Source organism: Oryzias latipes, chromosome 12, assembly GCF_002234675.1.
Source record: "Oryzias latipes chromosome 12, ASM223467v1".
In the NCBI taxonomy this organism is placed as follows: domain Eukaryota; kingdom Metazoa; phylum Chordata; class Actinopteri; order Beloniformes; family Adrianichthyidae; genus Oryzias; species Oryzias latipes.
The window spans coordinates 7,551,908-7,568,928 of NC_019870.2; the positions used below are offsets into that span (position 1 = coordinate 7,551,908).

A 17,021-nucleotide genomic window follows, 5' to 3' on the forward strand; every position below is an offset into this window, starting at 1 on the left:
ACACTTTTTTAAGAGGCATTTTTGTCTGCTCTTGATTCACAACGATTTGAAGAAAGAAATATCCAGAAATACAATTTTGATGGAGAGAGAGAGAGATAGATAGATAGATAGATAGATAGATAGATAGATAGATAGATAGATAGATAGATAGATAGATAGATAGATAGATAGATAGATAGATAGATAGATAGATAGATAGATAGATAGATAGATAGATATCTTTTTTGGCACCGTCACAATACGATAAAACTGTGTCCATGGTACTTTTTTTTTTTTTTTTTTTTTACATATTTCCTTCATCAATGCCACAATAACATGTTAACCCCCGCCCCATCGGAGTGGATCTTTAAAAGAGTAAAAACCTTATATTTTTGAAAGAATTGATTCTATAGCTACATATGTGACGTCACAAAACCCTGGAAGTCTAAAAAGCAAGGTAATCTAAAATAGTTTGTGAATGATTTAGTCCTTGAAATTGTCTAACATTCTTAATGAGAAATATATATATATATATATATATATATATATATATATGCCATCTATATATTTGTCCTAAAAACGCAACTAACTAACTAACTAACTAACTAACTAACTAACTAACTAACTAACTAACTAACTAACTAACTAACTAACTAACTAACTAATTTTAGGTCGTCCAGATGTTAGCGCCTTGAAAATAACTCTATGGGACTATCTGCCGATTCTCCCTTCACAGGAGATCCGAGTTGGACCTTTTCGTGTCCTGGGGGGGGGGATACTGGCAGAGTTGGCTCCTGGCTGTGGGTTGCATCATGCCTGGGAACTTCGCTCCAATGAGGGGCTCGCTTTGTGCTTTGTGGAGGGAGGGGAAGAGGCGGCTACAGCGTCCCCCCTTCCGTCCAGGACAGAATTTCAAACATACCCTCCTGCAGAGGGGGCACAGACAGCAGCGGGGGGCTTTTCCGGGGACTTCAGGAGCAGACATCATTCTGCGGGTGAGGATCCCTGAGCGTCCTCTGGGAGGGGGGCTTTTTCAAAAAAAAAAAAAAAAAAAAAAAAAAAAAAAAAAAAAAAAAGCCGCGCAGGCAGTTGTGTGTCCTTCTTGATGACGGGACGTCTGGCGCTCAAAGCAACGATGAGCCGCGTTTCCACCGAGGAGTACTTCTTGGAGCCGCCGTGTTGGACGCGGACATGGAGGCTGTAGTAGCGTTTCGGGCTTTTTAGTTGCTGAACTGCGGGTCCTGTTTGCGGGGTCCTCGGCTGGAGCCCCGGGATGCCCGCGAGGAACAGGTACAACCTGGTGGACGACGTGGCGGACTCGAGGGTGCCGCTGCACAACGAGGAGGCGTATCAGCATGGGATACATTTCCAAGCCAAGGTGAACACACAGGAATTTTCCTCTGAATGCTGTTTTTCAACCACACGTTGTCGTTTGCGCCGCAGTTGTTCAGGAAATACGGCGGGTTGTCTGAGTAGCAGGTGCACTGGAAGCGGACTCCTCCAGTCCGTCCATGAAGTTTATTTCCTGTCTGAATTGAAAACTACATTGACGCGGTTTTTACGCAGGAAATGTGTTTCCACACCAGCTTTTCTTGCGATGTTTGTTGTTTTTCTGCACATCATCCTCAAAAGTAACCCGAATACATCAGATTTTCAGTGAGATATATATATATATATATATATATATGCTTTGTATTTTTCAGATTCAAACATTGGTAAATCATTTAACCGTGGTAGCAGGGGCGATATTAGCTGTTTTGGGAGCCCAGGGCAAACATCCAAACGGCCCCCCGTGCCCCCAGTTTTTTTTTTCCGTTTATAACTTTTAAAATGTGAATTTAGTAAATCCCCCACCCTAAAATTTTCAACCACAATTTGTAATACATATTTTTTTTATCCAAATCATTTAGCATATTATTTCTTCTTTTAGAAATTACATCTAAGATCTAATAACTTTAATCAACTTTTACAGAACACCATGGCAATAAAGATAGGTGTAAAAGATTAAACTTGATATTTTTGTTTTTGTTGAATGTTCAATGTTAAAAAGATGCGTAAACATTTAATTGGTAAGCTAGTTGTGCGCTAGCATCCCACTTAATTTATTTACACTCGGTAAATTAGTCATTTTCTGTTAAAGTCAACGTTTGTACTGCTAATGACTAAAGCACATGTGTCTATAGACCAGATTCTGGGAATGTTATAATAAATAAGTAACTATTAATAGTTGTCTTTGACTTGATCTAAAAAGTAATTAAGTTATTAATTAAATTAGCCTACTCTGTAGAAAATGTACTAGTTACCAGGAAAGTTAATTGTTTGTGCTATTTTATATTAAAAGTTGCTGTATGTCAAAATTTGGCTGATGCATGTAAGGGGGGAGAGGCTTCATTTTTTGGACACAAATGAGAGAATTTTATTGAGTTGCCTAATTCTTTGTAATTGTTTAAAAATCTTATTAATAATGAAAGATTTTCAAGAAATTCTAGAAAAATCCGTTAAGCTTTGCATCTTGTACAAATATTGCAACCAACATTTTCCAAAGGGTTTACTAAAACATTAACATCATTTCACTTTTATGGACTAAAATCCCAGCAGGAGAGTCAATAAAAGGGTTAAACGAGAAAATGTCTTAATTTCAAAGTTCGACCACGATTGTGATTGTTTCTTCAAAAGCACACAGACCGGTTGCATTCATTTCATGTCATGCTTACAACTCCAGGGTGAAACTGAATCCACACATGCAGGATTTTATAATATTCTGTCAAAGAAATGTCTTAGCCAGTTTAAAAGACAATACTAAAGTGTAAAAGAGCGAAAGGAAATGGGTCACAGAATACATTTTCATTACCCAGGGCGAAGTCAGGATTATTTTGCTCTTTTTCACACTGCAAGCTGAAGTCAAATAACAACAACATCAAAAGCAACATGTGCCTCTTGCGAATTAAAATTTATGCAACTTGGCTTATGAAGAAGGCATAAGTGTGTTACTCATCCCATGGTGGGAAGAAATCGGACTGAAATAGAAGCATAACATAAGAATTAGAAGTACCTAAATAATCTTTTAATGGGGAAATTGAGCTCTTTAGGAGGGCATTGTTTGCCCATTTCCTGTTTATCTTTAAAACTTAAAGTCTTTATTTTGTAGGGGATAGGGTTTCACAATCATAATTTTAGAGAAAAAAACGTGTCAATCATAAGAATATTGACTTGATACAGTTGCGCTGGATGAAAATGTGTTCTGTATAGAAACATGCCAAGTGGTTTTAGCCTGTTTTGCCATAATAACTATTTGCACGATATGAGAAAAGCTCACAATTTGCAACATTAATGATCAATATTGCGATGACGATATAACCTGCGATACATGAACAAATAGCAAAACAAAAAAAAAAAAAATCATTTCCATTTCACTGCAACAGTTTAACTTAAATAAGAGTCAACAACATAAATTAAATCATGCTCCAAATGAACCTTGTCTAAATAGGAGGCGAGCATCTAACGCAAAAAGGCTCCATCTGATTGGTCAACAACGTGAAGGTGTCCATCCGAAGGGATTTATTCGATCTGCTAAATACTATATACATTTGCGATTTATTGTGTGGGTCTAGTTATGTAACTTTTACCTTTTTCTCAATGAAACTTCAGTTTTTGATTGCTAAAGGTCACATTCTGTAATGTATGTGCTTGTGAGCCCTTTTCTGTCTGATGTTTGTTTCTATCGTACTTTTGTAAACCAGCAACAACAACAAAATGCATACTTCCCCCTCCTGCAACCTGGTATATTTAAAGGTAGAGGTATTTACACAGTGACTCATGATTTTGGGAAAATTTTTGGATTTTGGGACTGAATCAGAAAGTGTGCCGAGCACAAGGCTTTGAAGATGGGAAAATATAGCCTGTACTGGATAGTAACAGCAACAGATAGCACATTCCTCAATGGTTCTCATCTTAAATTCATGGTCATTAACGACCAGTGATTCTAGACATTATTGTGGTGGGTTTTCAGACGGACTCTATACGTTTTAGTGGAGTTTGGTTTAAAAACAAGAGGAAGAGAGAAGTGGTGGAAATGGTATTGAGTTGAAGGGATTATCCTTCTAAATAAAGATGAGGGGCATTGTTGCCAGAATCAGAGCAATTGTTTGGTTTTTTAAAGGCAATTATTTAATATGACTTTGCATTTTGCTTCCTTTTTCTTTTTAAGTTTAGCCTGAAAGATCACTGTGCTCTCTCTGTAAACTGTTGGTTATCTTTCAGCAGGTTTTTGAGTAAAAAAGAGTTTTTTGAAAACCAGGGTAGATGCTGGAGAAGTTGAGCATAACTGTTTTTACACAATCATCACTTAGACCAGTGTTTTTCAACATGTGTGCTGCGGCACACTAGTGTGCCGTGGGAGATGGTCAGGTGTGCCGTGGGAATTTGCATAAACTGATCTAAAAACATTTACCATCTCCAGGATATCAGCTCTTTGTTCATCCAAACAGGCCCTGATAAAACACTGAATAGTTAGGAATATGAAAGATCGTAAAATACTTTTCTGTTAAAGACATTTTGATAAGAATGACGCTACCGCGATTTAGCCGTAGCGTCAGCTGTTTTCAGAAAAGTCCCGCCCCTTAAACTCTCTCCACCAATCATTTTTGGAGGCTTAATCATACGTCATCAGTCTGGCCAATCAGAATTGGTTAAAGTCTTCACTTCCTTGTTCCGATTCTGCTCATAAAGTCTCTCAGTTCCAACAAAAATACCAGCTAAAGCTCATATTTAGCGGTGTAGCTTTCCACAGAATCCGGTGTCAGACTGTGGAATAAGTGAACAAAACAATGAAGCTCAGAGTTTGTTTGCGTTCGGGGGCTGTTTGCACTACATCTCCCATGATGCATTGGGTTAAAGTGACAGGGTCTCAGCGCACAATTAGTCTTCCTTTGACGTCTTGAAACCACAATGAACACACATCAAACAGTCTTTAAATCTTCTAACTAACTTTTATTATATCTTTTTGAAAAAACAGCTGCAGCTTCTAGCTTTTTCTGCCACAATTATTACAAAAATGCATGAGAGATTGAGGAGGGCCTGTAGATCAATACAGACTATAAGTTTCTCCTTTTTTTTTTAATTTTTGGATGCTGGTATGCCGCGAGATTTTTGACAAAGTTAAAGTTTGCCGTGGCTCAAAAAAGGTTGAAAAACACTGACTTACAAGTTCGTTATACAAATTGTTCTGTGCACAGCTGTGGTGTATTAACCCGGCTTTAGTGTTAACGTTATTTGAACTACCGTAAATCTTTAACCGTTTACGTAATTTCAATGGATACTGAAGCGAAGAAAAGCGGTGTTGCGTTGATTTTCAAGACTTTATGGTAGGCAATTGTTTACACAATCAACTTAAAGCATCTGATTCTGATGCGTAGAAAAGTGGCTTTGCACCGTTATCGTTATCACTTTACGTTAGTACTAGCAGCATCAGCGCTAAGATGCTTTTCTCTGTGTCAGATTGCGTTGAAATTACATTTATTGCGTAAATGGTGGAAGAGGTATAGTAGTTCAAAGGGCATATTTGATTTTGTTGTACCCGGCAACAGCTCCTGTGTTAAAGGGTTACACAACAACCCTTTGATGTTTTACTAATGTGTGTTTGTGTTTGTTTGGTACAGTACGTGGGAAGTCTGGATGTACCGAGGCCCAACAGTCGGATGGAGATCGTGGCAGCTATGAGGAGAATCAGGGTAAGTTGAGTACACAAGTAACAGCTTTGCTGGCACCAATTAAACTGTCTATAAAGGTAACCAGATCAATCATTGCCTACATAGTTTTAGTTTTTATTTTGTAGACATTTCAACTAGAAAACTGATATGACTTTACTGTCCTTTTATATGTTGTTAGGATGCCACACTCTTCTTTTTTTGTCAGGATTCTTGCTCTATAGCTGTGGTGCATTTGCACAAATCACATAAGTTAGGTTATAGAGGTTATAGTGTTGCATAAAATGTGCTTGCAAATTCTTCACAATCAAGAATCCAGGCTTTTAAACGCTTTCAGATTTCCCCTTCTTGTACTGTTGAAAATATCAGGAAACACTTGTTGGTAGAGTCTATGTTGGGTAGACTCGTTGGAAAGTTATAACGGTCTACATGGTTGAGAATTTTGTCTTATGTCTTTGTCCCTACACAAATAAACAGTGGAATAGTTTATCTTTGGATTCGGAAACTAAAACAAACACAAATACCAAACACAGAAAATACCTCAACCTGTCTTTAATGGAGTAAAAACTATCAATAATATCAGAAAACAATGTTTAAAAACCAGAGGTTCACTGTCACTCCAGTAAATTGCGAACGCATGTACTTGAATGGGTCATGGCAACTTGTGATACTTTCAAAGCAAAGTTATCCATAAATCTGAAAATTACCCCAAATTTCTACTTGGAATTAGAAGTGATAGGAAAATCGCTGGCTCATCCAGGAGGAGGTTCGAAGAGGGGTGGAGAGAGCATGTTGGAGTCGGGCACAAATGAGGTAAATAACTGTTAAACCAGACTCAGTTGCAGCCAGAATCTTTCAGAGTTCTTCTGAAGAATACTTGAAGGTACCCTGAGAATAGGAGTGATCACACACAAAACAAGAGTGGGCTGCTGTCAGATGAGATGGGTCTGGAGAGGGCAGTGATGCGTGTGCTGAACACTGGATAACAGAGCGCAGTGTTTGATGGAAGAAAGCAATGCAGGGTTGAATTTTTCGACTAAGAATTACATAGTCATGTGGCTTTTACTTAACGAGAGATTTCTATCATCTCTGCTGTCAGGTAAACTCAGCTATGTAACTGTGCTTTTCTAATGTATCATTTTATGCCTAAAATATTTCTGTTTGCTCTTTTCTTTAAGTGACTTTGTCTTTGGACAGTTTTCGAGTCATACTTCCATTTGTCATACAGTGAATTAGCTGTTTTCCCCTCAAGCTGCCTAACGGCGACAAATCCGTCATGGTGGTTCTGTAATCTAAGTGTGAGTCACTGCACAAACTTGGCTTACACATGACATGACAGGGCTTTTATCCACGGCAGATTCAATATGCAGAAGTTTGTTGTCTGAGCTCCTGAAAAGCCACAAAGTGCATTTAGCTTTTAGGAATATTTATTTTAGAACTCTTCAGGGAAATCCTCTGTTCTGTCTTTAAAGAGCGTACAGGCAAATGGTGTTTCCCTTCACTTTTGTGTAAAATTTAATAAAAACCGAAGAAATCAGTGAAGTTGGAATGTAAACAGGAACTCTGGGATGAGTGTGCTGGAGGTTTGCACGGCAAACCCAAGCAGGTACAGGCAGGTTATCCCTGATTAAATCTAATACCCCTTCACGTTGACATGATGTCTGTAAAAACTCTGACTTTGCTGATAAAGATCTGCATGTACCTGATCAGATGAATTAGCTTTTGCGTTCCAACTCCAACCTGGAACATTTATTTTCATTTTTCAAAGTCTTATGGATTAAACATTCGAGTGATGAAGGGAAACTCTGCATTTGGTTGACAGGAAATCAAAGTAAAAAACATTTTTTATTTATCATTTTAATTTGTGTAATATCTTGGAAAAAGTCAGAGACTGATGTGGTGAAGAGAGAACGCATTAGTGTTCCAAAAAGGTCAATATCAGATAATAAATAAAACAGTAAAACAAATACTGCAAGTTATGTACTTTTTTTTGTGAGGACCAGTACCAAGGCCCAGGGATGGGGACCTCCATTTTAGACCATTCCAATCAGATGAAGACACTTTTACACCAGATTGTGTATTTGTAAACCGTGAAAGGTCTTTTAAGAGTTGAATTAAGGAGCACGGTTACTTTAAGGATTATTTTATTTGCTTAAGGTAGAACGACGTAGGAACAGACCATTTAACTCTGTTAATTGTCATTTTTTAGAACATTTTATTTATTTATTTGAGAATGAGGGTCGTTGGTGACCAATATGGGGTTAAACTCTTCCTTACTGGTTAAAAATCACAGAAGTTACCATAAAGTTAAATAAATCAATAAATAAAAATGAAAAAAAAACTAAATAAGAAATATTTAAATAAATATATGGTAATTCTTCAGCAACTTCTCAGGGTTTTGCTCTTATTTATGCAAAAGTTGCATCGAACTTCCCTTAAATTGTGAAGCCAGCGATTTTGATTGAGATGAAATAAGTTTTTGTTGTGAAAAAGAACATACTTTGAATATGAGCATAAAAACATCACATTTTCCACTGTTAACTAATTTGCACACTTCATTTGTCACAGTCATTTTAAGAGCAAACATTTCTGCTTTTATCTAACTCTATTTGAGTGATGTGAAATGCATTGATCTTTTTTTTGTGCTCATCTGGGACCTAATGAGAAATGTGAAATTATCTTTTAGGAATAATTTTAGACGAAATTTCCAATTAAAATGTCCAATTAATCATCAAATTTCCAATTAAAGTCTGGTTCTAGTAATGTAGAAGGAAGAGTCCATCTGCAGCTTGTAGCAACTGTAAACAAAAACCAAGAGAAGGGAGTTTGTGCCAAACCCTTCCTTCTCTTTAGTGAACCCCACTGCGCCTGCACTGTGTAAACGCAAAGACTTGAGTGTTTTAAGGGCAGGAAAGTCTATGTGGACCCATTTGCCAAGTCAAATACAATTAACTTTGTATGGATGAATATCGACTAACCTTGCTTATTCCTCCTTGTTTTTTTTTTCACAAAAACCCTTGGCCTTATTTCATAAGTTCAATTCCAAAAGCTTGATGGCCGAGAAGAATCTCAGTGGATTTGGAATAAAAGTGAGGAGTGAACGGATGGCAGAGACCTGGGAGCAAGTCCTGGAGTGAAACGGAGCTGTGTGCAGGCTGGCAGAGGCGCCGCGGTTTCACATCCCTCGGCTAATCTCTTTAGTCTCAGTTAAGGCGAAGGAACAGCAGCAAACATGAGATGAGAGGGGGAGAGGACCTGACAGTTAGACGCAGCAGAGGATCCATGCTTACCGACTGGAGTCTGCAGCCGTTTCACAAACTCACGCTCCTGCCACTCCCACAGCGAGAAAGTGAAAGGCAGCAATTTTCTGTCCTGTGGATCTTTTCAGACCAGCGTTTTGTTAAGCGGTTCCTCATTATGGCTCACTGGTCCTTGTGCTAGTTTAAAAGAGTTGGTTTCATTCAGTTTGACCAGTGGCTCAGAAAGTGCGGGTTAGCAGACATATTTGTATGTGGGTGGGTGAACTCTCGCATTCTAACAACCTCCAAAATTGATGAACGAGGCTGAATAACAAAGGCTGGTGTTGCTTCATCCACATGGAAAAGAGTCTGTGTCTTCCATGGCTCATTGCCTCAGAAAATGATGGTGGATGTTCGCAAACATGCACCTTTTTACATAAAGCTTCCTTTTGACTTGCAACCAAAGCACTGAAGTTTGAGATTGCTCTTCTCTGCTTTCACATTACTTGTCTTTCTCTTATTTGCTTATTTTGAACCCCCCCCCCCCCAAACCACTGATGTTTTCTTTCCATCCACTCACTCTCCTCCGACTAAAATAGACCCTCTCCATTTAGTCTGTTTCTGGCTCTCTACTCTGCGCTGACAGGAATAGATTTTAGGCTGAGGGCAGACTATGCTTGCTTCCTTTTTTTTTGAATTTTGATCAGCTCTAATGGGATTTTAAACTTCCCTCGCATGTCCATCAGGATGCAGCTTCCTGCCACAGCTAACCAAGACAGTTTGCTTTTTTCTGCAGTTTTTTAAAGAACTGTCTCATGAGAATACCCTGTCGGCTGCTCTGCTTTTTGGTTTTGGACGGCCCTTCTGAGAGCTGGCTGTCTTCTAGGTGGATGTCGTGAGAAGATGGTCACTCTGGACCTGTCAGAGACTGCAGCAGACTGGTTTACATTATCTGCTTTTAACTTTTAAAAAAGCAGCTGCCAAACTCTATCTTCTGAATTGTATACATATATACCTGATAAATTAATTTAAAAAGGTAAATTGAGCTATTTTTTGAATTATTTTGCAAAGGAAATGCATCTTCGCCCGTATATTCGAGTTTCAATAGTTGCGGTTTCTCGTATTCACAGATTTTTTTTTTTCAGTCACATGACTCCTCCAGTTCATCACAAAAACTCACAATGTTGGTTGTGGACTCCACCCACTGATTGCATCATCAACATGTCACTACTAAAGCTGAGCTCCTGATTAGTTGATGCAATGCAAGTTTGTCAATGTTTTGATTTTTAAACTGAAAACTTTGTGCAGCTTGTCACAATTGTCACTGCTGCAACATTGAAATGACACTGCAGGACCTCTCGCTGTGTCTGTACATTGATTTAACATTAAAACTGGACACCCCCTCGACACTCGCATGCATTTGGTGTGAATTTGACAGTATTGGCTCTATCTGTAGGCAGAGGGTCAACACCACCATCCAATGTTTAGCATTTTTTAGGTACTTACCGGCTTGTCATTGTGGAAGTGGTCAAATATAAAAAAGACTAAATAACTCATATTATTGAAAAGTCACAATTCTTTAACATTTTGGTTGAAGTTTGCTAGCCATGAAAATCTTTTACCCTTCAGCCTCCTAAAAACCCCTAAATCTTAGGGATGCCAACCAAGATGTGCATGTGTGTTCATGTAAAACTGCATGAAAAAAGGGGTTTTACTCCTAAACCCACCAAAACCAAAGGATTATTGCACAGAGGGTAATACAATGCAGCCCTGCATTATTGAACAGGTCAGAACCCAATGCGAGCGAGGCTTTGTTTTTGTGTTTCAGACGTACATATCCCACATGTCCTAGAAAACCAGCTGGACAGCACATATGTAAATGCAGGATATGCTGCATTAAAGCAGACAACAACCATTAAGGAGGTGGGGCTTTGTTTTCCTTTCAAGGCTATTGGCAGATAGACACAACAATATAGTTAGTGACCTATATATCAGTTGAAGTAGATGTGATGGTGCATTTGAAGAATGGAAATCTCTTTTGATAAAAAACAGCCAGAAGAAGGATTGCACTCTTAATGATTAAGATGCAGTTTGTTTGTTTTTACAATTTAAAAAATACATATTCTACTGTGCTTATTGGAAACTAAATCTGTTTTAGTTCAATCTTAAATATGAAGTTTACTTTTTCTCAAACATGCACACACTATATGATTAAAAAAATTTGCTTTTTATTTGTTTTTGTTTTTTACATGTAATGATGTTTTTACTGCTTTTAAATATTACTTTACATCCTACCTAATGATACATCAATATCATGAAATAATACTCAACCAATCCCCTTTCATTTGTTTTCAGAGAATTTGATTTATCTGATTAGTTGTTCTGAGGCCTTTAGAAACTTGAATGCCTGAAGTTCTGCTGCAACCCTGTTTCTTTCACCTTCACAATTAATCAAGGGGTAGACGAGCAGATGACCCCAGATTCACCCAAAACAAGTCTCTTCTCAAAGACAGGGTGTTTCTAAAGACACAAACTCAATCGGGCTTCAAAGCCTGAGGCTAAACTTCCTTTAAGACGCGTCTTGACCATTCTACTGAGCAAGCCGAGCATTCAAAACCAAAATCCAAGTTGGACGCTTTTGTGTTATGTTAATTAAAATCTATCTAAAAGTAACACATAGAATGGTAGCAGAGGAATCTGACCATAGAGGCTTGGCATGCTTTCACATCGGTTCATGCCAGAGTACATTTTTTAGATGGTTTGCTTTTTTATTTTTTGCAGGTGTAACAGCTCACATGGACACTCGTGTGAATTTAGCAAGTAAACAGTCATTTGCATTAACACTAGCGCCTCTGTTGCTTGCAATGGCTTACTTTGGCTTACTTTGAACCCTATTGTTGACTGTGCAGAAGTAAACCAACAAGAGCAGGTGACGGAGGTTACTTTGCCCTTTTATATATAACTTTTTTGTTTTTAATTTCTTTATCAGGTTCTATAGTCTCTCTCTAGTTTACAGTAGTGCACAAACTCTAATTACCGGTATGAGTGTCATAATTGCCTTATAGATCACTTTGATGGCACTATAGGTTTACAAGATACAGGTTGAAATTTATAGATAAATCAATAGTTTTTCTTTAATAAATTGGGAAGTAAAAGGCCCCATTTTGCCAGTTACAACAATAACTATAAGACTTCTAAATTAAATGCCACTTGTCAACCTTAAAAGCAGTTCCTTAACCACTTTAGACAGTAGAGTAGGTCAGTATGTCATTTAGAAAAGAACATAAAAACCTATACTTTCCATTTTTTTATTTTAAAGCAATTGAGGAGTCATTCATGATTTATTACCTTTTATTTGCCTCAAACCAAAGTTTTTATTTAACACATAATTGCTTCTTAAGTAACTCTGACATCTAGTTTTATACTTACTTATAGTTACTATATTTTACTGAGCCCGTGTCCTGACATTAAGATATAAAAATATATCTTGTTCCCACAGATTAATATCTTGTTCCCACAGGTTATTATGTCGTTCGCACGAAATACTATTCCGTTCCCACAAGATACTATTCCGTTCCCACAAGATACTATTGCGTTCCCTCAAAATACTATTCCGTTCCCTCGAAATGATTAACTCATGCGAACGCAATAATTATGTCGTGCGAACGCAATAATTAATCCGTTCGAACGCAATAATTATTCACGTCATAAGTCATTCACGCGGATATGTACGCCTTTCAGCGGTAACTTCCGTGTCTCTGTGACCCATATTCGTTCAAAAAAGGAACATGAAAAACAAAAATGATCACTTTATTACTGTCTCAATGAATATAAGAAAAATATCAAAAGATTTATGATAACTAGGCTGCATTGTCATACGATAGCTCCTGCTAGGCTACTACTAGCTCCGCCGCAGAGCTCTTTGATGTATGCCGGCATTTGGGCAACTGGCTGGTCTATTGTCAGACAGCTGATATTGTAGTTTAGGGTCGAATAGGAATAATAATATTCAGGACTTGTCTTTTATTAACTTTAGCAGTCAGTTGCTTTACATTCGAAGGCTATTAGGCTACATGCTAACTGACTAGCCGATCATTGATCCTGTTATTAATTTACGTCATAGATTTACAGCAGATACCTTCACATTTATGTCTGTGTGTGTCTCATTACATTGCATTGCATTGAAGACACGCAGGATGTTTAGAGAACAGATTTATTTATTTCAAAAAGCACAAAGCATCCATCGTATTCACGTTCATTCACATGATGATGATGATCTGTGGTACGCCCTCAGTCATCTTGCTGCAAAAGCCGCTTCCTGCCGCTACTTCCGTGTCTCTGTGAGCATTCAATAGGGGTAAAAATAAAAGCAAGAATGGTCGATCTGTTATTGTCTGGATGACAATCTGAAAAATATCATATTAAGCTGGCTGCTTCGCCGAAAGCACTTACCTTTAGCTTGTAGCATAACAACAATAGCAGTACGTCACGTTTCCCAGAATGCTTTGCGGCCAACCATTGGTCTTGTTGTTAGACCTTGGTCACAGGGACACGGTGATTGGCCAATGATTGGCAGGAAAGCATTCTGGGAAACGTGACGTACTGCTATTGTTGTTATGCTACAAGCTAAAGGTAAGTGCATTAGGCGGAGCAGACAGCTTAATATATTTTTCAGATTGTCATCGAGACAATAACAGATCGACCATTCTTGCTTTCATTTTTACCCCTATTGAATGCTCACAGAGACACGGAAGTAGCGGCAGGAAGCGGCTTTTGCAGCAAGATGACCGGAGGGCGTACCAGATGATGTGAACGTGAATACGATGGATGCTTTTGTGCTTTTTAAAATAAATAAATCTGTTCTCTAAACATCCTGCGTGTCTTCAATGCAATGTAATGAGACACACACAGACAGAAATGTAAAGGTATCTGCTGTAAATCTATGACGTAAATGAATAACAGGATCAATGATCGGCTAGTCAGTTAGCATGTATCCTTATAGCCTTCGAATGTAAAGCGACTGACTGCTAAAGTTAATAAAAGACAAGTCCTGAATATTATTATTCCTGTTCGACCCTAAACTACCATATCAGCTGTCTGACAACAGACCAGCCAGTTGCCCAAATGCCGGCATACATCAAAGAGCTCTGCGGCGGAGCTAGTGGTAGCCTAGCAGGAGCTATCGTATGACAAAGCAGCCTAGTTATCATAAATCTATTGATATTTTTCTTATATTCATTGAGACGGTAATAAAGTGATCATTTTTGTTTTTCATGTTCCTTTTTTGAACGAATATGGGTCACAGAGACACGGAAGTTACCGCTGAAAGTGGCTTAGTTTTGCCGGCGTACAGAGAGCATATCCGCGTGAATGACTTATGACGTGAATAATTATTGCGTTCGAACGGATTAATTATTGCGTTCGAACGACATAATTATTGCGTTCGCACGAGTTAATCATTTCGAGGGAACGGAATAGTATTTCGAGGGAACGCAATAGTATCTTGTGGGAACGGAATAGTATCTTGTGGGAACGGAATAGTATTTTGTGTGAACGACATAATAACCTGTGGGAACAAGATATTAATCTGTGGGAACAAGATATATTTTTATATCTTAATGTCAGGACACGGGCTCCCTAATATTTTCACTCACCCATGTATTTGATTTAGCTCTAATGTTGGTAAGGATCAAAGTAACTAATGCTTTTGATTTATAATGTATAATCTCTATATCTACCATGAATATAATAAAAAGAAAATCCTCTCTTCAATAATTTGAAATTCCCCTCATGCTACCACACTTTCAATATATGAGCTGACATTGCTCAAGTGTGTGATCTAGACCAGTGTTTTTCAACCTTTTTTGAGCCACGGCACACTTTAACCCTGAAAAAAATCCCGCGGCACACCAGCATCAAAAAAAAAAAAAAGCAAAAACTCATGGTCTGTATTGATCGACAGCCCCCCCCCATCCCCCCCCCCCCCCCCCCCGCCGCAATCTCACGTGGATTTTTGTGATAATTGTGGCAGAAAAAGCAGGAAGTAGCGGCTGGTTTTTTCTAAAAGATGAACCAAAGACGAGCTTTAGCTGGTATTTTTGTTAGAACTGAGCGACTTTATCAGCAGAATTAAGAACAAGGAAGTGAAGACTTTAACCACTTCTGATTGGTCAGACTGATGACATGTGATTAAACCTTTAAGAATGATTGGCGGAGACAGTTAAAGGGGCGGGACTTTTCCTTACACCAGTTATAGCTGCAGCTAAATCGCGGTACCGTGATTCTTATCAAAATGTCTTTAATAGAATTAAATAAACACAAAGAAAAAAGTAATTTTATATTTAGATATATTTAGATCTTTTATATTCCTAGCTACTCAGTGTTTTATCAGGGCCTGTTTGGATGAACAAAGAGCTGATTTCCTGGAGATGGAAAATGTTTTTAGATCAGTGAATGAGGGCAATTTCTCCACGGCGCACTTGACCATCTCCCACGGCACACTAGTGTGCCGCGGCACACTGGTTGAAAAACACTGATCTAGACACACATTCTCCTCATAACACTCCAGATAAACTCATATCAGGTGTAAACTGTGTCACTGCCTGTCTCAGCATTACAAGCCAGAGAGGCCTGGCCCATTGTGTTGAAATAATTTGCCGGAAAATGACTAAGGAAAGAGCTGCAGGCTCAGTGAGGTGACTGGATTTGCTATTTTCCGTCTACTCCAGTGGGCTGAAAAAAAGGTGCTGTTTTTTTCAATCTCCTCAGATTCTTTGCTTTACTAGCTCCATCTTTATTTCATTATAGCTCAGATCTTTTTTGGGTCTTTTCTAGGGTATAAGGTTTGTGTTTAAACATTCAGGAAGCCGCTGACCTTTAAAAGCTTTGAGTTCAGGTGGATTTTAAATAACGCTGCTGGTTCTGAAATCCTGACTTGCATTAACCAGTCATTTTCACTGTGGTTTTAAAGCTGCAAAAGCTTCATGTTTTTATTACCTTACTGCATTGATTGATGTTTTTTCACACAAGGTGACAAATAAAATTATTAGATTCCCCTAAAAGTGGACTTTTGTTAGCGAGTATACATCTGTATTGGTCAAACTCCACCTCCCCTTCATAAGCTTTACACAAAACAGGAAGTACCAAATGTTGGTAGTATTACCATCTCTCACATGAACACTGAATGCTTCAGGGAGCATAATTAATTTCCTGTTCACTTCCATGTTAAAAAAATTAACATGGAAGTGAACTTTAAAACATTTTAGGAAGTACCCGCTGGCTTCAAATCGCCAACATCCCACAGACTTCCATTGTATTTGTCAGAATAACCATTCTTGCTCTGCTACCTTTTCTAACATGTTCTTGTTAAACCTCTTTTTTCATGATATTTTTTTATAGTGCAAGTTATAAGCTGGAAAATCTGAGGCCTCAATAAAAGTATGTGATGCCTCCAGGTCCCCTCTCGTCCAACGTTCGAAACCTTTGATTGACAGATTCTCTCAAGCCCACTTTCAAGTGGTAGGGGTGTGGACTTCTAATAAGCTCACTCCTGATTGACCAGTGTGGTTGCCGTAGAAACGTTGATTCAGACCAAGTCAGACTAATTACTGCTTCTTGACAACGTCTGGCTCCAAAACATCGGTGTCCGTATCCCAAGAATTTGCAACTGAAACGACTTTATGTCGTTAGACCTATAGAAAAGTGAGATATTTTCTGTGAGTGACGTCACACTCACTCGGCCCAGTTCTCATTTACAGTCAATGGTTGACCATGGGTGGACTCGACAAAACTTTCAAGTTAATTTGTCCCACTCAGTTGGGCGGAAGGAACTCCAGTCAATTTGTCTGTCTGACTCATGTCATGTCCGTCATTAAGAATTCTATGATTGATAGTTGGTGTTCATCAGCTGTCAGACTTGTCTTTAATGGACTTTTGAATATTTTTGGAAAATCTCTTCAAAAATTTCAATGTGGTGGACACCAAAATGGTGACCTGGAGTACATCTATGTAAAGACAGTCATTGGTCAAAAACCACGGTCCCATTACAAGGATTTGATGTATCTACATTTTAACAGGCTTCTAACTTCTATCAATAACA

At 38.3% G+C, this 17,021-nt stretch overlaps 1 protein-coding gene across 2 annotated transcripts in view; it reads left to right on the forward strand.

The window, feature by feature from the left end:
* The first annotated feature begins 643 nt into the window (after positions 1 to 643).
* The window catches only part of LOC101157471 (carboxyl-terminal PDZ ligand of neuronal nitric oxide synthase protein), a 48,617-nt gene continuing 32,239 nt past the window's right edge, over positions 644 to 17,021 (forward strand). Inside the window, exons 1-2 of one of the 2 annotated variants that reach the window (XR_002291301.2) lie at positions 644 to 1,357; positions 5,637 to 5,708. Coding sequence is in view for 1 of the 2 variants with exons in the window: in XM_004074680.4 (XP_004074728.1) it covers positions 1,253 to 1,357; positions 5,637 to 5,708 (177 nt within the window). In the remaining variant the exon portion in view is untranslated. The remainder of the gene's footprint in view (positions 1,358 to 5,636; positions 5,709 to 17,021) is intronic. The other variant, XM_004074680.4, reaches the window with a different exon arrangement.